The 24,958-nt window shown below is 42.1% G+C and overlaps 2 protein-coding genes across 2 annotated transcripts; both read left to right on the forward strand.

Annotated features, from left to right (window-relative positions):
• The first annotated feature begins 329 nt into the window (after positions 1 to 329).
• On the forward strand, positions 330 to 16,466 carry arhgap25 (Rho GTPase activating protein 25). The gene is made up of 11 exons (XM_031742807.2): positions 330 to 949; positions 4,899 to 5,101; positions 7,186 to 7,273; positions 7,435 to 7,548; positions 10,307 to 10,511; positions 12,187 to 12,319; positions 12,443 to 12,516; positions 12,710 to 12,831; positions 13,220 to 13,374; positions 14,720 to 15,264; positions 15,691 to 16,466. Exons 1-11 carry the CDS (start codon positions 886 to 888, stop codon positions 15,887 to 15,889), a joined length of 1,902 nt encoding a protein of 633 aa, XP_031598667.1. The 5' UTR covers positions 330 to 885; the 3' UTR covers positions 15,890 to 16,466.
• A 2,326-nt stretch (positions 16,467 to 18,792) lies between these two features.
• Positions 18,793 to 22,772, forward strand: bmp10 (bone morphogenetic protein 10). Its single transcript, XM_031742834.2, has 2 exons — positions 18,793 to 19,606; positions 20,127 to 22,772. Exons 1-2 carry the CDS (start codon positions 19,198 to 19,200, stop codon positions 21,158 to 21,160), a joined length of 1,443 nt encoding a protein of 480 aa, XP_031598694.1. The 5' UTR covers positions 18,793 to 19,197; the 3' UTR covers positions 21,161 to 22,772.
• Positions 22,773 to 24,958: the final 2,186 nt, after the last annotated feature.

Raw genomic sequence — 24,958 nt, forward strand, 5'->3', positions numbered from 1 at the left:
TGTGTTATATTTTGTGGTTTGAAGTTATTATACAGCTATATGATTTCACTCTATAATTATTCAAATGTGCAATGGTTTGTGTTGCGTTGTACATTGTCTAGAGAAAAGCTGTACTCTTTTTGATGCTGAAATGTGCTTTGTCTTGTTTCAGAGAAAATTAAAAGGTATTTAAAAAAAAAAAAAAAAAAATGTGGTTACTGCATGACTGGTTTCTTCCTTCTTGGGTTTCTTCCCCATTTAGTTGCATTTCGTTGACTTCCTTACACCCAGCTGTGTAATAGTTGGTCATTTGTTTAATGATGGAGTATCAGTGCAGTCAGGAGTATTTTGTGGGGCAGTGTGAGATGCCTAACCTTTCACCTTAGATGTAAAAGTCAGCATTTACAACACCTCTGTAAATACTGACTTTTGCTTCAGTGAAGGCTGAGCTGTGAAGCAACATGCTCACTAAGGGAGTGACACCAAGAGGTACAAACCATTTCCTTTAAGAAGACACCGGTGGCTTTTTTTTCCTCCCCCCTTCGTCTTCTTGTGACTCCATCCAGCATTAGTCACTTGAAGATTACCCCACCACATGAAGCCCTGGAGCTTTTTGCATCTTTTAGTGAAACAACCTGGAAGCCATTTCTGCTGTAAGCTACCAGATCAAGTATGAACATGGAAGTAAAGTCAACACGAGGGGACGCGTTGTGAACGGCTGAAAAAAAAGAGAAGATTAACACCCAGGAAGAAGGAAGTTTGATCTGCGAGATCTCCTCTTTCTCTGTGTGTGTTTGAGTGTGTGTGTATGCGTGTGTGTGTGTTTGTGTGTCTGTGTGCGTGTGTGTGCTCCAGCGAGGTGCATGCGTGAACTAAAACACTGACCTGTGGCATGAATGAAGGACAATGTCTCTGAAACTACCTCGCAACTGGGACTTCAGCACCCTCAAGGCAGAGACAGCTCGCATAGGTAAGCCGGTGGCCGTGCTGCGTTCACTGACAGCCAGAGCAGATGCAAGGCTTTCACATTTCACATTTTAGAAACGAAACAGTTTTGTTCTTATCTAACGATGTGTAAACTTTAAACTGACCAGCTGACATTCCAAGAAATCGGGGATCACATTCACATTTACACGGCAAGATCTGTACCTTGTACAACAAAGATTTGTACCTTGTAGAAGAAACAGTGGCCCTTTGATTTCTTTGCCTATAATTACATGTGGTATAACCAAAGAAGTCAAAGGTGGTTCATATTAGAAAACAAACCGATAGCAAAGGCATTACAAGGGGGTTGTGTGGGTTTTTAAGCACAATGGCAAAGTTGACCACAGTTGCTTAACACCCCACTTTTTTTTTTGTTTTACACACCCCTCGTTGTAGACCATAGAATTCACGGTTTCATTTTACACAAAAAGCTTTAAGACTTTGCGTCACTTCTCTTGAGGGCCTCAGAGTAGCCCCCAGTGGCTGACCAAACAACACAGATACAGGGATGTATTTTTAAAGTGTACAGCGGGTTAGACGCACTGATACTGTGCTCAGTGGTGTTTGCACAGGGTGGAATCAGTGCAGAAGTTAATGGTGTTTCCTCTCAGGTTTTCAAGGCACGACAGGTTAGCACAGACAGTAGCAGTGACTAGATGAGTTTCTACAGTACAGCCGTACTATAATTTTTAACTCTAATCTTTTTTTTTTCTACCAATGGTGTCAGTGTTGTTCAGCACTGTGGAAGGAAGTAGCTGCCTGAGCTGCATCTATTTTATCTGCCTCACATGGATATTAATATCCCAAACTTGCACCAGTATGGAAGTAGAACTTCCTCAACGCTGGTGACCCTTCATGATTTTCCTCATGCTACCCTGAGATATCTTGTGTTAGGGAGTGAATGTTTCTTTTTCTTTTTGCTCTGGGACTAAAGTGATGCAGCCTTTCAACAGGAAACTGATGCAAGAGCTGAGTTCCTGTGGCTGTGTAACTTTGCCTACATACTGTATATGTAAGTGCAGGCTTGTATGATGTGCAAATGTCTGCACAGTCATACTGCATCTGTCCTTTCATAAAGTATTGTAAAGGTCGAACACACACCTTCAGAGTCAGTGTTAATGATGAGGAATAAGGCATTTGACCCAAGTACTTCCCAATCCTTTAACAAATGTCATACATTGACATTTTTTGAAGATGTTCTTGTTTTACAGGATTAAATGAGAACATTGAAGCAACTTTAACACCTCTCTATTAAATATGAAGCTTCAGACTGAAGGCGTTTAACTTATGCTACAAAAGAGGAACCTGCAGAGCCTCTGAAAGTCCTAAAGTACAAACATTTAAATTGGGCACCAGCAAACTAAAACTGCATCGCGTAACTTTTCGTTGTTTGGCATCCAAAGTCCTCAGAGACATATCGTACTTTACCAAAAGTCTTTAGCCACCCCTTATTTCTTTGTATTTTGCAAGTAAAAGTGCAGTTCTACTGAAAAATGTGCAAACGTTACATAGATGTATACAGTTGTAATGAGCGTGAAAGTCAATTTGGCATGACTTTCAAAGTAGGCATCAACATAGCTTGAACTGTCTTAGGCAGCTTTCTTGTAATTTTTTTAAGCAGTCTTCAGGAATGGTTCTCTAGACCTCTTTAAGGACATTTAATGTTGGCTACTTTTTGTTCTGTTCCCTACAAAATTCCAAGGTCAAGATAATTCCACACTGCTTCAATAATGTGGCCATCCGGGCTCCGGGGAGACCAATCCATGGCTGTTAGTGTCATGTTCTAGCTAAAAGGACTTAGGGAATCACCTTGTTGGTGAAATATACTGCTTTGTGCCTGTCAGGGTGAGTTACCTTTGGCATTTGTCACATATTCAATAAACAATGGGAACAAATCCTATGCTTCTGTGGCAGGCCTGCAGAGAAGTGCCTAAAGCAGCATTTAAAATTGGTTCTGTTATATCTACACACAACTGTGGTTCATCCCTGGAATTAAGTTCCTTTTTTATGCTGGAATTACTCATAGGTCAGTATTAAGTGGTTTAATAAAAATAGGTAAACGGACTGGACTCTAACCTCAGAGAGTTATTGCTCAAGACCAAATTACAAGGAAATTCGGCTTCTTGAAAATAGAATATAAAGAAATGAAGAAATGGGATGGCTTAAGACTTCTGTACAGCAGTGTAAAGGATTTTTTTAAAATAATTCACTAATAATAAAAAAAATTGTACCAGGGAATGAAGTATCTCATAGCTTGTGATCAAACCCTGACTTTAGAGTAACTTTGCAGGAAATAGCTAGTCAAGTTCTCTTAAACATAAATACTTTCACTAGCTCCGCAATCCTCATTATATAACACAACAGTGATCTTTTTAAAGTTGGTTCTGTAATTGTACAATATTATAATTAGCAAGTTTTAAGGGTTTTATGTCTCTCTGCTGAGTATGAAGTTTAACTGAGAGCCAGTTAGCTTATTAGCATTAGCAAGCTTTGTTTGCTAATGCTTTGCCAGGATAAAGATTAGGGAAAAAAGTTAACCTGGCTCTTAAGAGAGTTAAACTATAAATATCACTGCTACACTGTAATATATCAGCATTTACAACAGTTTCCAGTTTAACCAAAAAACAAGTAAACAAAGCCAATTAACAAAAACATGATCTGGGACAGGCTAGCTTTTGTCCCTTCTTCTGGTTTTATGCTAGGCTGCATCTTACTTCTATTTAGCACAAAACTATAAGAATGAGATCAATTTTCTCAGCTAACTTATGGCAACAAAATATAAAGTATTCTTTGAAAAGTATCAGTCTTTTAAAGTAAAATATTTATTGTAAGTATTTGTTTGGTCATACTTTTATGTGGTCTGATCACAAGCCATCATAAAACGAGGCTAGGCACGTACATTTATTGATGGTAGTCACATTTATACACTTGAGCAGAAATATGTAAAGTGGTAAAATTACAGTTATTAGTTCGATATGAAACTCTTCACAGTCTGTGTAAAACTGAACATCATACTTCCCCGAGTCCATCTTGACTTGAAAGTATTGTATTTATCGCAAATATCTTCTAAATAGTGGTCAGTGAATATATCTCTGAGGTTCTGTGGAAATCTGGCTAGTCACGATATGAAGTGACATTAAAGGAACTGTATGTTTGTCAGCTGAGGGTGGGGTGTGACATCAGTCGCTGTGTGTGGGCTCACGGTTCCTCAACTTTAACTTTCCACTAATCAGGGTGGTGCTATTAAAATGAGACCAAAGGACTCTAAAGCTTGTAGGTGGAGACCTTCAAAGTGTACCGGGCCTCCGGCAATGATGTGGCTACTTCCTGTTTACCCCACTGTGGCCCTTCTTCTTCTCTTTTTACTCTGTCATCTTGCCTAACAAGACACAGAGAATTAAAGAACCACTGAGAAAATGGGCTCAGTCTCAGTCCAGCTATCTCTGGTCCTACCTCGCTGTCTGGGACTCAAACCGTCTGTGGCCTAGTCTGTGCTCTCTAGGCCGCCTACACGTCACCTTTGTTCTTTCATCACTCCTCGTGCCCTCTAGTGTCACAGGTAATGTGACATTATCTGTCCATAACTTAACCACTAACCTTTCCATCATATTGTTTGGTGGTCAGTCTACTGCTATTTATGTTAGTACAATCACAGCTACATTCATGCGCCTTCCACAGGAAACTGGTCAGCTTAGACCAGCAGTTTCCTGTCAGCTTGAAACTCAATAGCTGAGGAACAAAAATAGCGTACAGCGAGCTGCTGTCTCAACCCTGATAGGCTGATGCATATTCATATCAAAAAAGAGGAAGTGCTCTGCTGAAGTTGAGTACCGCTGGTGTTTTGGTAATATTTCATTGCTCCGGCTGTGACACAGCACGCTGGGGGCTGTTGTTCTTGACGTTTTTACAAGCTGCCTCCTTGTGGTGTTTGTCAGCGCGGTCCAAGAGTGTGATACCTGGAGAGGGAGGCCCAGGCCAGGGCTCGCCGCGCTCCTACAGGTCCATGGAGAGGCCGCTGAAGGCCGGCTGGCTGAAGAAGCAACAGAGGTCTTTAGTGAAGAACTGGCAGCAGCGCTACTTTGTTCTGAGAGGAAGCACTTTGACTTACCACAAAGATGATAAGGAGACCACTGTCCAGGTAAGTCTGACCTTACCAGAATAATCCAGATTTTCAAAATGATTCATTTCTATATCCACTTCGTCCTTTGTTAGAATAAAATCACTTCCAAAACAAGTCATTCACATGTTATATATATTTATATATTTAAAAGTAGTTCTTATGATTACAAGACATCAAAGTTATTTCCATGTCCCAGTTACTTATTGAAGCTCTGTTTCTTTCATGCAGTGGTTAAGCGTGGAGATAAGCACAGATAAAACCAAATCACCATTCCTGTCATATAAACTTGCTATTTTTGCAATAAATGCATTTATTCATAAATAAATGCACACGTTCGTAGAAAAATTCACCTGTTAATAAGAATTGTGTCTTTTATCAGGTCTAATTAAGACCACAAACTTACTGCTAACTGTGTGGCTAACCTTACACATTTCCTGTAGAGAAAACAACTGTTGCAGGAAGCCTCACATGAAAGACCTTCTGCCATTGAAAGAATTTTAATATAGCACATTTATGTTTGATTTTAAGCCATGTTTTGCATGTATACATCTGTAGCGTTTATCTCTGATAAAGCAAAGTTTTTGTTTGTACGCTGTAGATCTGTCAGGGCCAAAAAACAAACCTTCAAAAAGATGATGCCATAAATAATTACATGTTTTATATTGTAATAGCCAGCTTAACCTGTACTGTAACCACGAACGCTCAAAGAAATAAAAAAGATGTGAGAAAAAGTATCTTAAAAATCTTCCAACTTAAAAAAAAAATGGACTTCCGTTAAAATGTCTTCCTTCCTTTGAGTTGCATAAAGAGGTTATTTATATTTACACAAACTCATCAGTGCCTAAACGTAAAATGTTGCTCCGTTTATTTCTAATGTTTCAGCGTTAGCGTGCACATCACGCTATTACCAATGGACATGCAGACGTTAACCAACGTCTGCATGTCTGCCACAGTCAGCACTTTCCACTGCTGTCCACTGATGTTGTAGTGTCCTGTGTGGGTGTGTCAGGGAAGTTCCAGATTTGCAGCAGCAAAGCTTTTGGACGTTAGCTGAAATACTCGCAGCTCAGATGCTCAGGTTGTTTTATCTGCCTTCATGTCAGAATCGCAAAGCTGACACTAAGTGTGCAGTGACTGATGGATGGATCGATAGCTGCTATGTTAGCAGAAAGAAGTGTGCACAGTCATGCTCTGCTCAGTGATAAAATAAAGACCTGCGCTCCAAACCTCAACCCATTATTCTGATGCTTATCTACGTCTATCACTGCTTGCAATTGAAAAGACTCATTTGCAATCTCATTTCGAATAGTTACATTATGGTATTTTGCAAAGGTGCACGGTTAAATTACTCATCACTGTCTATAGCATTTGAATATTGCTATACTGCTTAAAATCTTACTGGAATTGAACTCCTTAATAAGGTAGTTGAGTCGGCTTAATAAGCACTTCGTAACTGAACTGTAACTACATGTTGGTGTTCATTATAAAATCAAGGCAAGCAAATTATTATTATTGTCTGAGCTCTGAAAATGTCGTTTTGTTTGCAGCGAAACTGGTGTAGCAAAAGTGGTCAAAGTTATCAACCATATCAAGGTGTGAAACATGAAGAAACAAAGCAGCATTTTATTTCCTTAGATATAAAATGTAATTAGGACTGCATGTTGCCAGCTGTAGCTGCTCCTAACCTCTTCTGTTGTAAGTGATTTGCCTCCTGCAAAAGCACAAAATTGAGGATTTACTCCAAAAGCCTCCCAAAACCCTTCTGTTTTAATAATGTTTTAGTTTTAATACTTAGGGGGGTTGAGAGTAACGGGAGATAGAGGAAGTGAAAACAGATGCTAGGGCTGTTAGTTCTCTGTCATAAACAGTGAACATTAATGCATCTTAAACTACATAATAACAGGTCAGCTGTAAGCATTTAAATAGTACTAATAAGCAACAAAAGCACCTGTTTAGGCCTTCCCACCTCTCACACAGCATGGATACCAACTGCTTTTTAAAGGGTAAATGTAAGTATGTGTGTGAATTGCGCTGGTTGGTTCTTGGCAATGAAGGACTTTACAATTCTGAGTGTGTTTGTGTCTATATGATCTGGCCTGCAGGGAGTCATCCAGCTGCGCTTCAGTAAAGTTAACGAACTCCCCCCGAATTCAGATGACCCTGGAAAGTACCTCTTTGAGATCATACCACGTAAGCATGAAGTCAACACTCACAATTGAGACCTTACATGATATTTTTACTCTAAGGCCTAAAGAGGATTTTTTTTTTTTAGGGGAATCCCTTCATTGTCATTGGACAGCAGAAACCTTTTTATATTTCTTTATATTTCTTGTTTCCTGTTTGTTTGTCAGGCTCAACTGGAGACAGAGAGCGATGTCCCCATGTGCTGATGGCAAACTCCCAGAGTGACATGGAGGAATGGGTGCGCACCTTGCGCAGAGTCATCGGAGCGCCAACAAGCGGAGGTTCAGTAAAATCTGTCACATATTATTAAACTGAAACAATCCTGTTTGACTAATGAAATGAAAACTTGGACTTTATTGGCAAATTCAGCTGAGATAAGTGGACTAACGGTGCTCTCATATTTGACCTTTGACAACGTGATGCTAGAGTCAGCTGCTGTTTAGCTTAGCTGAGCAAAAGGAATGGAAACAGCTAGCCTGGCACCATCCAAAAGTAAAATACTTAATCGAACAAAAAAACTAAAAAATATCCATCTCAGCAAGGCTTAGCTAAGCTTCGTGTAAAAGAGGAAGTCATCAATCTAGCTATGAAGTAGTCAAACATATTACCTACCCATAAAACCACAATATTACAAAAAATTTGCTATAACAACATGATATTTATTTTAATGTCCTGTATTAGTAGTGTTGGAAGGTAGATTGGCCTTGGCTAGAGCCTAGCATCAGACAGAGTCAAACCAGCTGTTTTCTCATGTCAGTCAGTAAATCCTTGCGGTTTTGACAGAAACTATGGAAATGGGAAACATTTTAACGCATTATGATTGTTGCCATTGATTCTCTGCATTCTCATGTTTATGAAATATGAAGCTCACAAACTTAGAAAAGCTTTATCAGACTAAAATAACACAGCAATGGTCAATCTTTAGTTCCGCGAGCTATGGATGCCAAATCCATAAGAGTAAACTCACCGAGGATAACAGAGAAGTCAGTATTGCTGGGGCAGTCGAAGGACCTTGGAAAGAAAACCGTCTGGACTTCTTTAAGTTGCTTGAAGATGTTTCACCTCTCATCCGAGAAGCTTCTTCAGTTCCAAGGTCAAACGGTGGAGAGTCCCAGATTTAAACCCTACGGGAGTGTCCCACCGAGAGGGACAAAGGACCCCCTAATGATCCTCTACCTAATCATATGAGCCAAGGTGTGAGAACGAGTGGAGGTCACAATCAGCCAGGGTTTTGGGTGAGCTCATTGTGAAACCTAGCCCCACCCTATCGTGTGATTTCCTGAGGTCAGATGGCCCAGGGTGTGAGTGGGCGTTAAGGCGTCTGGGAAGGGATCTCAAAACTGGATTATAGATGGCAGACAGTTGGTGTCGTAAACCACCGCCTCTGTTCAAAGATGGTTGCTCACAGTGGACATAGATGGCCTCTTTCACTCGTCTTTCAAACCATCTGTCCTCTCTGTCCAAAATGTGAACATTGGCATCCTCGAAAGAGTGACAAAGCACTATCTTCAAGCAACTTAAAGAAGTCCAGACGCTTTTCTTTCGAAGGTCCTTAGACTACGATGACCTGGATGACTGAGAACCTTCACAGACATATTGCTGGGGCAGTTTTGTTTGTGTTTGACTTACTATTGCACTTCATCTGCAGTGAGAAATAGTAATAATGAAAGTCATTTTCAGAGCAAGTGCACTGCGTTTTCTGACAAGTATTCATGTGGGGCTAAAAGAAAGAGAACAGCCAGCATGACAGTTGCTAAATCGAGGACATCCACTCAGAGTTACACAATTTCTCTCGGTTTCATTTGTCAAACTAGGCCATTTTTAATTTGATTCACTTGCACAATTTCAGGTTCAAAGGGCCATGCATAGCTTCATAGCCACTCTGAAGGAGGCTGATACATGCTAATAGATATTTGTTTTCCTCAATTTCACAGTTTCTATATTTTATGGAGAAAGATAATTGTAAAAATTAAGCAATTATAAGATAAGATCATCTTTATGATTAAAAGATATATATAGTATATACAATATAGTGTCAAATAGGGTCAGAGGAGTGTATAGAGACCTGTAGTACAGTTTAAAGTGGGGACGGATCAAATGTTCTTCAGAGAAGGAACATTTGACGGCCTGTAGAAGCTTTAGTTGCAGCTGTAGAAGCTGTAGCACTTTCTAGAAGAGAGTGGGTAAAGAAAAGGAATGACCAGGCTGAGAGGAATCATTGACTATACTGCAGGCTTTCTGCTGGAGTCTGCCAGTGTAGATGTCCCTGATGTCCCTGATGGGGGCTTAGTGTGCTTCTGCTTCTCTCACCACCCGCTGCAGGTTTTTTCTGTCCTCCACTGTACAGCAGTAGGTCAGGAGGCAGTTTTAGTTATCTTAGTTCTATAATTTCACCACAACAACGTGTGGTATTATTTGCAATGACAGTTCAAATACCAAATATCCATAAATATCCTACTGTAGAGTAGCCATGTTATTAAAGATCTACACATTTATATCTGTGAGTGATATTCACAGGCTAATTTGTGCTTAACAGTGTCATTAGTAGGCAAAAATATTGTTGGAGCTCCATGCAGATTTTTTGGGCCAAAAGATTATAGTGGTGTTTAAAATGCAGTAATATTGGGTTTTTCTGCTGGTCTTTAACCTGCCCAGTATAAAGTCTGTGTGATGTGTCAAGTCAGATCATGTTAGTGTGAAAACTGAGCTGCTCATATTTGAGTGCATTCACACTTGTGAGCAGGAAAACTCTTGACTAAACTATGGAGTATTTCTAGTAAGGTGTTTGAAACAGATTATTTCCTGCAGTGTGCAAATCTAAAGAAAACTGATGTCAAAAATAAATATGTTTTTTCAAGAAATGTACAGAAATGAGAATTGTTCTCTCGAAATAAATATTTTTATTCAACCAAATCGAGTGATTAAGCATTAAGCATTGCCCTACGATCACCTTTTCACTAACATGAAAAGGGAAAATAGCTGTTTTATAAATCATTTGTCTAACTATACCAAATATCTTTGCTCTCCGTATGTCTGCAGTGTTTGGAAAGAGTCTCATGGACACTGTGACATATGAGCAGCGCTTCGGACCTCAAATGGTGCCAATCCTGGTGCAGAAGTGCGTGGAGTTCATCAAAGAACATGGGCTGGACGAAGAGGGGATCTTCCGCCTCCCTGGTCAGGATAACGCTGTCAAACAGTTCAGAGATGCCTTTGATGCAGGAGAGAGGCCCTCCTTCCCCAGGTAATGCACTCACTATTCTCGCTATAGTAATTCAAGACATGGGAGATATGGGATTATCATTACATCTGACCCTGGAAAACTGAGCACATCCTTCCAGCTTCCATAGGAGTTATAAGGTAGCCAGGTGCTGCTAATCAAATGAACTTGATAATTGATTATCAGCAAGTGTGAGCACTTCTATAAATGCAGAAACTTTGGAGCATTCAGGTATGTTAACACAATACCACAATCTTCCCAGGACTGGAGCGAATAATGGCCCGATTTTATTGGTCGGATCTGCGCCAATGGTGCGTGTCCTGCCCCGAGTGTCAGCTGGTGAACCTACATCTCAGTCTTTACAGGCATCAGTTAGCATATTACATATTAAAGTTAATGATAGCACAATTAGAACAAGACATAACGAGTATGGCTTGTTTGAAAGTGTTCTCAGGAGAAAGCCTCTTCTCTCTGAAAAGTCCTCGGTAGCACAGCCCAGCTTTGCAAAGTTGCCTCTGAATAAACCACCTCTGCAACAATGCGGAGATGTTTGGCCATGATTGGTGGAGGGGTGATGACTTGGGCTTGTTTTACAGCCACTTGTCCAGGGCACCTTGCAGTCATTGAGTCAACCATAACCTCCTCTGTATACCAAAGTATTCTAGAGCAGCAGCTAAAACAGAAAAGAATGAAGGTATTGCAGTGGCAAAGTCCAGATCTCAACACCACTGAAATGTTTGACCTTAACAGAACTGTGCATAAACAAATACCCGCAAACCTTAATGACGTTAAACAATGTAGTAAAGAAGAGTGGCCAAAATGTCTTCACAATGATGTGAAAGATTGATAAATTACTTCATGTTATTGCTGCTATATACGCTAATGAATCATTGGGTGCATTTAGCTTATCACAGCAGTCCTGCGAAAAAGAACGGCAGCATGAATTTCATATAGAATTCACAGGAAACAGTGAGTGTAAAGCTGTTATGGCATGAATTAATTATCACATCTCAAAGAAACTTTAAAACACAGTAAATGTGCTTCAAACAAATTTTAGCCGTCTCGATAAGAGCCGCTTCCATAAAAGGAGACAAATATCCTAACCTCAATCAATCAGCAGCATCAGCTCGTTTTTTTCTTCTTCTTCTGAGAAAGCAAGGACAGATGAGAGAGATGTAGAGAGAAGCTGATAGATTTGTGTCTGCTCTGAGCTGAGGGTGATACCACATCCTGTTCTGGCAGGCACAGGGGAGGATGCCTTTATTACTCAACATCACAAGCTCCTCTGACAGAAAACTGCAGATGAAAACATCCATTTAACTTAACTTGTTTGTTTGTCTGTAATCTAATGTGAGTAGAGTCAGGGAACATGAGGTTTGAGCCAACCGATAGATACTTTGCAACAAAAATCAAAAGCAAGGCCTCGAGTTTCCCTCTTGAACTGCACTCCTGTTGTCACATTTACAACAGCAAACTCCGTACAAGAGACCCAGACCCTGTTTATGCTACACACCACCATGTCAAGATTATTTGTGCGTCCAAGAAAATATTTACACATATCTTAGTGTGATTGAAAGCATAATTGTGCAAAGCATTTCAAGATGTACAGATGAACTCAAGAGCTTCCACACCAGTCAGCCAATCTGCATCCCTATGGTTTATTCTCGCTGGGTAATGAATATCGTTTAAATTGCCACAGCGACACAGATGTCCACACGGTGGCGTCACTACTCAAGCTGTACCTGCGGGAGCTGCCTGAACCTGTGGTCCCCTGGAGTCAGTACCAAGACTTCCTGGACTGTACCAACCTGCTGGACTCCACCAGCTCTGAGGTGCACTTAATTTAAACACACTCCAAGATGAATACAGAGCTGAGCGTACATGTGGACAAGAAGTGGATATCTGATGTTTTGAGTGTATGTATCCTTTAACTGGTTGCTTGCATGTGTTTTCAGGGCTGGGAGAGGTTGAACAAGGAAATTGCTCTGCTCCCCAGAGTAAACTACAATCTTCTCAGCTACGTCTGTAGGTGAGTAGATGTTGAAGGACGTCATTCGACCCCAACTTGAAAATGACCTAATATGTTTAAAAGAAAGACACCCGTACATCTACCAGATCCTACAGAGACCCTCTGGTTCATCACCCCAGCATTGTTTTGAGATCAGCCTCTCGGTCTGATACATACTGTCCTGCATCTGGTTACGTGACCTTTTGTTTTTCAGGTTCTTGTTTGAGGTACAGCTACACTCCAAGGTGAATAAGATGAATGTGGAGAACTTGGCAACTGTGATGGGCATCAACCTGCTAAAACCTCAGATAGAAGATCCTATCACTGTGATGAAGGGTGAGGACACACTGCTTACTGATGTACCTGTTTTGGTTCATCTCAAAAGACCCCAGTTTCAGCTGTGTTTGTGGTAGATATATTGGGCAACAACAAGAGACAACAGTGTGTTTGCTCAGATAAACCAGTCTTGGGAAAAGTTGTACCATTTAGATACTTTTGTAATATTTAGCACATCTGCTTCTAAGTAGATGCTACCTCCGCTCGTTTTCGGCTCCTTTTTTCAGCCAGTGATCTCATGTCTATGTAACGATCTGTCTGAACTGCATAAACCCATCCAAGTAAATATTGAAGACTGAAGAAAGTGTATCAAAAATGAGAATAAAAGCCAAAAGATAAGAGCTTTTGATCATAATCTTTTCACATTTCTGTTATTTTTTCTTCACAGCGACTCCTCAGATCCAGAAGCTGATGACGGTGATGATCAGACGACATGAGACTCTGTTTCCTCTCTCCAAAGATGTGCTTCCTCCCTCTCCTTCAAACAAGGCAGAGAGCCAGAAGAATGCTCCCCGAAGCTTCGTGGGCTGGGAATCTGCAGAGGTACGAGCCTCCAGCCGCACATTAGGCTTTTGCAATGTGCTTGTTAGTGTGTCAAAATGACACGTTATTTTACTGACATTTTAATTTATAAAATATTTAAACTAGCTTTTTCATAGGAATTTATATATGTGACAAACAACAGAGCTAGTTTATTAACAAAATCGGCTTCAGAACAATGACAATTACCAGGTGGCTGGTTGATGTTGGGAAATACTTATTGCTCATTGTGACATCGATATGATAAACACACAAGTGGATCCAGGAGATTGTTCATGTAGCACAGTGATTATTTGACACAGTGATTGGAAACAGCTACTCTACACTGTGAAGAAACCCTGGGACCAGGAGGAGAGACTGGGAGGATCAGGAAGAATAGCTGGCTTCAAAATCTGCCAAATCAAACATACAGATCTGTCCTCTGTGGTGGCCCCTTGTGAATAAGGGAGCAGCTGAAAGAAGCTTTATGTCAACTAAGTACACAAGGATCGCGTGATGCGTTAATGGTCGAGCTGTTGAGGTGACAGGACATACATGTTTGTACCTTAAACAAAGCTGGGCTAGCTCTTCATTCTTTTTTCAGTTTTCCAGTCTTCTCATGTAAAAAACAAACAAACAAAGAAACAGTGGAGTTCCACTCAGACGTGATCATCCTGCTGCTGTCGTTGAGTCTTTTAATTGCTGCTCACATCTTATGTGTTCATATGTGTTTAATGTGTATGTATTTGGTTTGATGGGACTTATTCTGCTCATTCTCTGCTCTATATGTTATTGTTGGACTCTACTAGGGTAGCTTTGCATGATTAACTGATCAAAATAATCCTCATCTCTCCCATGCATGACTTTGGTGAGGCCTTATGTTGTCTGGACTTGTCTTTGCTCCTTTTCCTCTTAATTTAAGTCAGCTTTCTCTTGATTGGCTGCCCCTTGTGAACAACAGGTTTAAACAGGAGCTGTGTGCTTGAGATGATCATGTTAGGGATGCCCACTGTCACTGACATCATATAAAACAAAGAGTAGAAAACTTAGGATTAACTGTGCTTTAAGACGGAGCTAATGGGGCTCCTAATAAATAAATAAATAATGCAGATGGGGACGTCCACATCGACTCTGGTGTTAATTCCTGTGTCTCTGTATGCTACATGACATGTATGACTGTGACTGTTATCATACTAATGGTTACTAATAGTCTTCCTACTGGTAAATTGACCGAGAGGTTACAAAGTACTTTTGCTACACGGATAAATTTGAGGATTATAATAGCTTAATAAGAAATTTAGGCTGATGTTGTCAGCAAATAGCAAACCTCTGTATCTGTAATTAATCTTCAGCTCTGTGTTTGTGACAGATGGGTGACGCATGCCTGTCTGAGTCTCCAGAGGAGGAGGACAATGACAGTCCGGGTCCACTCAGGGGAGACCACAGCCCCAAAACCCCGCTGCAGGAACCTCTGTCTCCTTCTGTAGATGACTGGCTAGGAAGCCCCCGCAAACGCACCCAGACCCTCCCCACCTTCAACTGCCCGCTCACCGGGATGGCAGCCAAGACCGAAGCCCTCAACAGGTGGAGTCGGATCCAGGAGAGCACAGACGAGAAGAGCGGGACGCTGTCAGAGGACATTTTTAAAATCCTAGACCTGCGGACGTCAGGATCGTTTTTCGGGGGGTCTACAATGAGTAACAAAGAGGAGGAGGACAGATTGACCACTCGGAGGGGGAGTGAGAATATAGTTTCTTCCACTTCTGTGCCGCAAACCCCTGAAAGTGACTTCCAGTCTCCCCGGATGCTCTCCAATCAGAAGAGTGTAGACACCACGCCAGTGAGCAGTCCTCCTCCACAGATCAACAGCATGCCAGAGCTGAAGAAAGACCCCGGGCTGCCACTTCTAGACAGGTGAGATTAGCAAAAGAGTCACATGGACACCCTGACCAACCATTTAAGTCATTAAACACTAATTTTCCTAAAATGAAATGTTTTAGAAATACTGACTTGAAATGCTCAATTTCTACCCCGAAACTCTAGATTTTGAAAGAGTGTAGATGTGGTGTTGTAGAACACTTAGAGCCTGGATTGAATGTGAGAGGATCTTATATGAGCAAAGCAGACCCTGGAGTATAATAAATATAAATGGGACTAGATTCCTGGAAACTTAAAAAGAGTTTATTTACACTGGAAACAAGTCCATGTGTTCACACAAATCTGACGTGAGTTTTTTGGAGGGAAAACCGCTGGTGCAGAAACTCCTCCCGGCACAGCTTTATCCTTAGACTTTCTTACTGCACATGTGAACTTGTTTATGTCTGTCATTGCCTCTTGCAGTTTGCAGCAGGAAAACAAGGAACTGAAGGCCACCGTGGCAGAGCTCCAGTCGGCCTTGGAGGCAGAACGCCGCCGTGTGGCAGCTCTGGAAATCTGCCTAAAAAATGCAGAACGCAGCAGAGACGAGGCCCAGAGACGCAACGGCGAGCTGCAAAGAGACATTCAGCAGTTCCTCTTGAGAGAGAAAGCTCCTACTTAAACGTAATTCTGAGATTCACTTACATGTGGATTTATGATCCTGTTAACAAGGGAAACCTCATCCATTAACACGGGAGCTGGGAGTCACGTTTGGTCCTATAGATAAATTATTGACTATTATATTTGTGTTTATTTTAAGGACATGTTTGATCCTCCCGTTTGCAGCAGTCACATCACTGTGTATGAATTGCCTTGATGTAACTGTTATACAGAACACATTTGCATGAATTACTTGCATGGAAATCTAGGGTCAGGCATCAGCTCTGCTCAAACCCTTTGATCAGAGGATAACGGGACTTTATCTAATATGAATGTTAGAGAGTACAAAGAGTGTGTGTCATTCAAACATGTTTCACTTCAGTGGCAAATTAATAAAGCTGCACAAATTGAAATGTGTCCGTTGATGTGCAGAATTATCTTACAGCACATTCAAGCTTTTTTGTACCAATATATGTTGTTTTACCCTCACAGTTCAAACAAATTAATAAAAGAAAACAGAAAAAAATCTTCCTTGAGGAACATTCAGGAACATCGGGACAGATACATGGATGAAAAAATAAAGTGAACTTCAAAAAGATGTCAACCCCCAGAGACTCTGTAAACTCCCATTAAAACCTCTAAGGTCTGTTTAGCTAACTCATCAGCCTTCATCAGCACTGTACAGGAGGTTAGGTTTCGTCTAACTCGCCATCAAAAGGGGTTAAAAATGGGTGCGTGCTGCTTTAACTGGCACTCTGGATGGTACAAACAGCTGTAGCCAATAGGTAGCCGATCATAACATCACTCAGGCCAAGAGAGGACAGGGTGATGTTATGATGGCTACATCCATCTTTTATATACAAGCTATGAGAGAAGCAAACCGTTCAAGCCTATCCTAGCAGTCATCAGTCTATTGCAGGGCCAGACAATCGAAGCAGACAACCATTTCCGCTCATATTCACACCCACGGTCAGTTTAGAGTCACTTCAAAGTAGCCCCACGCTTGTGTTTTGACAGTGGGAGGAACCTAGAGAAACTACAGTCAAACTAGGCCCAGCTATGAATTTGTCTTCTGTGCTGTGGTCCATTCTGGGTCTATGAAGAAATATCAGAAATCATTCTTTGGTCTCAGTTTGCATTTGTGTTTGCCTGAGAGCAGCAGATTCTGGTGGAAACAGTCCCAGCCTTCCAGTTATTAATAACAGGTACTGGAATATCCACTAAAACCCCACAATATCATAACAGAAGTGCGGGCAAAGGTTAGGAACTGGTGAATATCCAGATCTTTCCCTCAGAAGTTGCCGAAGACAAAGGGTCTTCGGCAACTCTGGGTCCTGCTGGATGTGTTCGAAAATGATGACTTTGTCAACGTTTTGTCAACGATGTCTCAATGTGGTCAAAAATGATTATGTACTGCTTTAAAAACAGTAAAAATAATAAGAATTACAGTTGAGGTTTTGTGGTGAAAGTTGTGTTCATTTTCAATAGTCCTAAAAGGATAACACTGGGGAGTGAACATACAGAAGGAAATCATTAAAATTCAGAAACAGGATATCAGCACTTAATATCTGCTCCTATAACTTTCGGTCCAAAAATAGCAGCTTTGGGCTCCATAAATCCTCAGTTGTAACACTCTTGGGCCGATAATGGAGACCATATGGAGGGGCCTGACTCTGTGTGCAAATAGAAATTTTTTACTATCAAGCTTTCTTAAGTCCACCAGGAAGATGTGACGGCCTGTTGCAGCAGCAGTTTAACAAAGAGGCAGATAACAAGAACGTCTGTCAACCATCAGCCTGGCAGATGAGTGGCAGAGGCAGGAAAGGCTCATTCCTTCCCATCTGTGTGACGCACCAAAATCAGGAGTGTATCTGCGGGTCACACAAAGAAGCTCAGGAATGAAGGACAGTTGTGTAGTGAGACGAGGGTTCAGGTGACGAACCGAGCAGTTGTTCGGATCTGATTGGAAGCCAGTGGGAATCGTTGCTAACTAATGTCATCAGAGTCTCTCACGGCTTAGCTGTTTGTTTGCTTCACACGTACTGTAGCGTGTAGCACGTGTCAATGCATTGGACGAGGCCTCGGACGCCCGCTTCATTAGTCACCCAGTTTCCACTGCCATCACCTTTGACTTGTTCCTGTTATTCTAATTGAGAGGAATGCCTTGCAAGCTTGTGCCCCAGATGAAATGTCGTGAACGTGCCTCACCTCTTCTTGCATTCAGTTAACCCCTTTTCAAACATACTGCTGCTCTTCTCAGAGGAGGAAGTAACTTTCATCAAGCGTTACACAAGTGTGGAAGTGGTTGAATGAACGGGAATGATGATTTTGTACTGCTCTGTCATTCATACTTGAAATGTTGTCTTTACCCAAAGTGAACTCAGTATCTTTTATGCTCTATCATTAAGGCCTCACACCTCATTGCATTTCAATTTCATTTGCGCCACTGTTGCCTAATAGATGCATCCTGTTGCACTGAGCGATATCAACAGACCTGTGGTGTATTTTGTCCCCCAAAAAAGAGAGAAATGGTCAATGGAGCCTAGGCAGCCGCTCGCAAGAATCCACCATTTACAAAGCAAATAAACAAGTGCAGAATATCAACTCTGGAGCACCCACCCAAACAAAATAGCTCTTCCACAAGGAAGAGGCTACAGGACAGTGTTTACAAAATCCTCATTAAGGAAGTTGTGAGATAACACGCTCATGTGCATCTCACAAAGTTGAAGGGAAAGCAGGCACGCACACACACACACACACACACACACACACACACACACACACACACACACACACACACACACACACACACACACACACACACACACACACACACACACACACACACACACACACCAACTAAGAGACCATAAGCACAGAAGCAATGCAGAGCCCACCATATCATAGATAAGGGACAGAAAGAAAGAGCTGGCAACAGAGAGCAGAGCACAGAGGGAGACTGACAGAGCAGAGGACACAACAGAGATGAGTCGGACGGACAAAGACGAGCCTCGGCCACCCTGCCACCGGAACTACAGCGGCATCGCAAAGGACATCAAAAGGTGTGCGTGAGAATAAATGCTGTGAGGTCTGGAAGACAGCATCAGGAATACACACGCCCGCAGAGAGGCTCACACTGGCCTGTGCAAGGGCCACCAGCACTTTTCAGCTAAAAGAACTTTCTTAGCCTACAGATAAACTGATCTTTACCTAAATTAACCTCTGAATTAGAGAGGTTAATTTTAACTTTTTTTCCTTTTTTTTTTGCATGAGCTCATCCAAAGACAACCCTAGAGGGCATAAATTAAATTGCTGCAGATTATTTCTCCCATGGCGAGCACTTGGGTCTCTCAACTGGGAACCATTTGCACCTCCAAGACCTTGTTCTTGACATACTCCATCCTGCTGCTTCAGGGGCCTCTCTGTGCAGAGACCAGCCCCATCTCCAGTGCCCATCAGAGACAGCGTCCCGCTCCAGGGCTCGGAGACGGGCATGGAGGGGTTGTGGATTTATCGTTGCTGGAGCAGGACGGCAACAAGGATGTGCAAAACCTGCTGGAGAGCCTAAAGGAACAGTTTCTGAGGACTTTCAACCTCTCTGGCATGGGTCCTCCTTCCTTGGCTCCTGGAAGTACGCGACAGGAGCCACCTGAGTACATGATGGAGCTCTACAACCGCTTTGCTAATGACCACAGTGCCATGCCCACGGCCAATATCATCCGCAGCTTCAAAAATGAAGGTACGTCACTGCTCGTTATCTTGTAAATAATGAAGAAAAGGGTTACTTTTTTCCCTCTGAATTATCCTAACCTTAAATTATGGTAAAGCTTTGCCTAAATGTTCTGACACACATCCAAACATTTTATTTTTTCCAAAACAAAACAACCAAACATAGAAATCCTTTAAATTTCCTCTAAAGCACAGGTTTAGGAATAAGGGCTACTTGTCCTTAATGAGGACCTTACAGGGTTAAATGCAAAGTTAATATGCGTGATGATTTTTCTTATCACTTCTTCTTATTCTTATCACTGTGATCTGTAAGACTTGTGAAACTGGTCTCCTTTCAGATATGTACAAAGTTTATTATTTGATTAAGTTCATGACACTGAAACTCTTCCTTAGTTTAAAAAGCCTCTTATTTCAAAATGTTATTTCTACTTTGACATGATGGTTTGGATTAAATTCAAACAGGAGTTCAAAGTTTCTCTGTCTTGAATAAACAAGTTTATGTCTGAACCACTTTTTTTCTCCTCGCCCAGATTCTTCTCCCAGTGCTGTTGGTGTGGGAGGAGTGAGGCGCCACCCTCTCCTCTTCAATGTGTCAGTCCCACATCACGAACGGATCACAGCTTCCGAGCTTCGCCTCTACACCCTAGTCCAGACCGATCGCCACCTCTATGCTGGTGTCGACCGCCGGGTCACTATCTACGAACTGGTATCGCATGACGATAACGTGACGGATGCGAACGCTGCCAGAGGAGACGCATTCAGCGGAAGAGAGGAGCGGATAGAGTTGGTGGAACTGGCTTCACGCCAGGTCTACGGCACCGATAACGGCTGGGAGGCGTTTGACCTCACTGCTGCTGTGCAGCGCTGGCATGGATCTGACGGTGGAACCACACACAGGCTGGAGGTGCATATTGCCAGCATCGCAGATGATGGTAATGTTCAAGACATGACAGAAGCCAACAAAGACAGCAGTCTGCCTCAAGGGGACATGAAGATTGACACAAGCCCAGAGGAAAAACACAAACCCCTGCTAATTGTTTTCTCCGATGATCAGAGCAGCGATCACCGCGAAGACAGGCGGGAACTGAATGAAATGATCGACCACGAAACCTCTAACATGGTCGTGCAGAATGACTTTGGGACTTGGGGGAGTGAAGAAAGTGAGCCAGATGAGGAAGACCTAATCCAAATGCGCTCCAATCTCATCTATGACTCGGCTTCCCGCATTCGCCGCAACGCCAAGGGAAACCACTGCAAGAAGCAGTCTCTGTATGTAGAGTTCAAGGACATTGGATGGGACAGTTGGATCCTTGCCCCCACTGGTTATGATGCCTTTGAGTGCAGTGGAATTTGTTCCTACCCACTGACAAAGCACGTCACACCCACCAAGCACGCCATCGTCCAGACACTGGTCAACATCAACAGCCCTCAGAAGGCGGCACGAGCGTGCTGTGTGCCCACCAAGCTGGACCCCATCTCCCTGCTGTACCTGGACGACACGGGGGTGGTCACCTACAAGTACAAGTATGAAGGCATGGTGGTGGCCGAGTGTGGCTGCAGATAATCCGGACCATGTTAGAAAGTCTTCTGAAAGTCTTACGATAAGAGGAAGGACAAAATAACTAAAGAAAGGGAGATGAACTGAGAATGCAGATTCCTACAGTCTCTGTAAGGGTTCCTCAGCAGGACTGAATGTGTTCAGTCACTATGCAGGAAACTATAAGAACTCTGAAATGTGCAAATATAATATCTTGTACCACGAGACACACATTATTTCATCTTATACAGCAAAGGTGAATATGGACAGGGGAGAGGAAGAGTAAAGATGAGCCACTTGTTGTCAATAACGATGCACGTCCTCATACCCGTAAGACTAAAAAGTCTCGAGACTTCCCAAAGAACCAAGCCCATCCTGCAGCCTGGTGGGAACTAGTGGGCCTGCTGCCCCCCCCCTCCCTCTCGCCTTTCCCCTGACATCTGCCTTCCTCTCCACTTATCTCTGGCCTCTCCACTTGATGCAAACACTAATCAGCACTTCATGTGCCTCGGCGCAGTGAAATGACCTCCCCGAGGCAACCTGACAAGGCATGAACTCTCCAGGCCCACCGCCTGCCTCCTGTGGCCTTCTGATACGTGGGTACTGTGCTGAGGTCCCAGGGTTATCAATTCTAACCCCGTTTCCCACTTCACATGCCTCTTTTCCACTCCCCCAAGCCTCAGCGATAACAAGGTGTTGTTGGTTGAGAACCATGTATGCCACCACTCAGCTCTGGAGAACTTAAAGCCGCTGTGAGAAGCTTTTGAGGTGATGCTTGGGGGGGAGTGAGGCAGGGGTGGGCCACATTCCTAGGCGACAAACATTCTTAACTAGCTTGTCTTGCTGACCTAGCACTGTGTGGACCCGCCGCCCCCCACAGACACACAAATCGGACATATCTCCAACTCCTTTGTTTTTCCCACTTTGATGGTAAATGTCTTTGTTGGAACATTATTGTGGAGTGGGGAAGTGGCTACACATCATCGATATATGGATTCCCAAAGAAGATCATTATTTTCTTTTGTTAGAAGCCTTTTGATACCTCTGCTGCTTGTGTCAAATAAAAGACTATTTATTGTTCTAATTTATTGATTTTTATAACAGAGTAGAAAACTATATATGTATAACTGTAAGTCAGCATAGAGACGTTTTTTGCAACCATGACAATGCATTTGCAGCACAAGTGAATTTTGTTGGGAAGAGAAATGCTAACAGTTTCTAAAAGAATAAAGAATAATTATTAAAAACAAATCCTGAATGAATCGCGTGCTTAACTATAATTGAATGACTGATCCCTGCAGTTTCACCAAACTTGCACATCACCCGGGCCAACAGTATCAGCTCGCAGGTCACAGTTCGTGCACCACAAGCAAACAAAGAACCATGGGAAAATAAATTGTGGCCCCGCTAATGATCAAAACGGACGAGTTGCTGCTCGCACTGACAGGTCGCAGGCCGCAGATACCAGTGATGGAAAACCTGTTCATAAAAAACAAAAACAAACAAAAAAAAGCAAAGAAATCTCTTTCTGCTGTCGCAAAGGTTTCTGTGAATGTCTGCGGGATTGCAATCGCAAGACTGGCTGTGATGTTGTTTTCATGCACCAATGCACACTGAAGATATAAATAAAAGATGCAGTTCCGACCTGAAATGTTTAAGTCTTTCTGTTCTTTCTGATTTGTTAATCATGTGGATCACAATAAAGTTCTATGAAATGCACTTGTGCTCGCTTTGGGTAAATGATAGTGCTGTGCATTATCATGCATTTTTGGTATCTGATTCCAAGTAAACACAGGGCCAGATACTGATACTTTTACTTATAAAGGCAGCTTGTGTAGGGGAGGTCAGTGTGTCATGGGTTATGAGATTAATCATCACAAATTTGCAAATTATGAGCACATTTTAATGGCCGCTAAAAACAAAAGACACATTTCAGCTTTTCATATATTCTGAAACTGTTTTTTTTTTTTTTTTGGAGACCTTTAATGCAAATGTGTCTGTCTGTAAAGCTCTTTGGATGCGTTTCTGTTTTTTGAACGTGTTATAAGCTATTTAAAAAAAGTAGACGTGACAATCAACACAAAAAGGTTCAAAGAGCATGTTTGAGGCATATTTTTTAGTGGGCTACACAGAGGATTGAAACAAAGTATCGATCCCGTCGCAGTAGTATCAATCCAACACAACTAATGGTATAGAGACTATCAATATTTGGATCAATCCGCCCACCTCTAGTAAATAAAATTGCTAAAGCTGCAGGAAATCAGGTCGGAGATGAAATACGCAGACTTAAATGTGTGAAGTAAACTATAGAAAGCTAGGAAAAGATTGGAGTCTGGCAGCAGGCAAGCGACTATAAGATAAACATATAGTCACAAATGAATATAGAGAACACGCATACAAAACCTCTGTTTGTAACCTCTGTTTTAGGCCAAGCTAACTGTAGCCTAGCTGGCTGCACACTTGATACAAAACTCAATGATTCTGATCACAAATACAGCAAATAAATGTGAGAAGTGTAATGTTTAACTGGGGTAAATGCATGTTTTGAAATCATAGCATAGCTAAATTATTTCAGTCCTATAGTTTTGCAATCCGCTGCCTTTCAGAATGTCGTATTTACAAAATAGCTGCGCTTGTTTTAAGTTGCTTTTGCCAAAAAAAAAAAAAAAAAGAAAAAAAACTGCTTTGGCCACAGCCAGCTGATGACAAGTGCACTGAAATGTTTGAGAAGCAAACAACTCAGGCGCTGGATGACCCCTCACGCAAGAGGAGAGCAGAGGTCGGCTAAAAATGGCAACAAGAGAGCGGGAACCTCAATTACTGAGACAACAGGCGGCCTCAGCTATGCGAAGCTTGCTAATTGAATATTTACAGAACTATGGAAGAAATATGAATCTGGCCTTTGTCACTGAATGGCAAGCTTTCAGGGAATATGATGAAATGGGAAGTCTTTGGTCTGTGCTCTTTTGATAAGGACTACTGCAGAGCTCTTGTTGTTTCTCACTCTTGATTTGAAAGGATTTTATGAAGTGTTACTGCATGTGGAGCACTGCGCCTACGTGCCAAGTTTAAGAGCTCACCTAACAAGTAAACATTCAGAGCAGTTCCCCGTGTACAGACGCTTCAGTAATTCTCCTCGGGCTGACATCACGACGCCGACTGCTGGACCCCGACGTGCGTCCCGCTGTGAACGTGTGTTTTGGTGTGTGTCACCCACAGCTGAGTGACTCGCCCTAAACTCTGACGTCGGGTCTGTAATAAGGCCTGATTGTTTCCGTTTTGGGTCACATGCTTATCGTTAAATCTCCTGGCTCCACCACCCAGCGCTCATCTCTTACTGCACAGTCCTCAAATCTTCTCAGGAAAAGCGCAGTTTTCCCAGGCACTGCATGATCATCATGAGCAACAGAAACAAAAAATCTCTTCCAAATGTTTAAGCACCTTTGAAACATTTGCATCTGCTGTTGCGAAACTTCAGAGAGCCCATTGTAATGGCAAAGTAATGAAAAACAGACGACTGCGGTAGTCCCAGCCAAGGATGACTTAGCAAATTCAGCTTGTTGAAAGTATTCACATGTCATTCTTCATTAAAGTAATGGCCCTCACTTTTCCAAGTTTCTAAAGAAATATATTAAAAGCTTCTTTTTTTGGCATTTTTGCCTTTACTGGACAGTGAAGTGAAAGGAAAGTCACGCAACAAAGTGCGTAGCTTGGACTGGAGCACTTACCTTACCTGCTCACCCACCTAGCTAAGGTGGTGTAAAGTACCTGTTTGAAAAGTTTAATGTGACTGATACATGAGGTGGTTATCTCTCTGTAGAGGGG

This window comes from Oreochromis aureus, linkage group 12 (assembly GCF_013358895.1).
Source record: "Oreochromis aureus strain Israel breed Guangdong linkage group 12, ZZ_aureus, whole genome shotgun sequence".
Classification (NCBI taxonomy): Eukaryota; Metazoa; Chordata; class Actinopteri; order Cichliformes; family Cichlidae; genus Oreochromis; species Oreochromis aureus.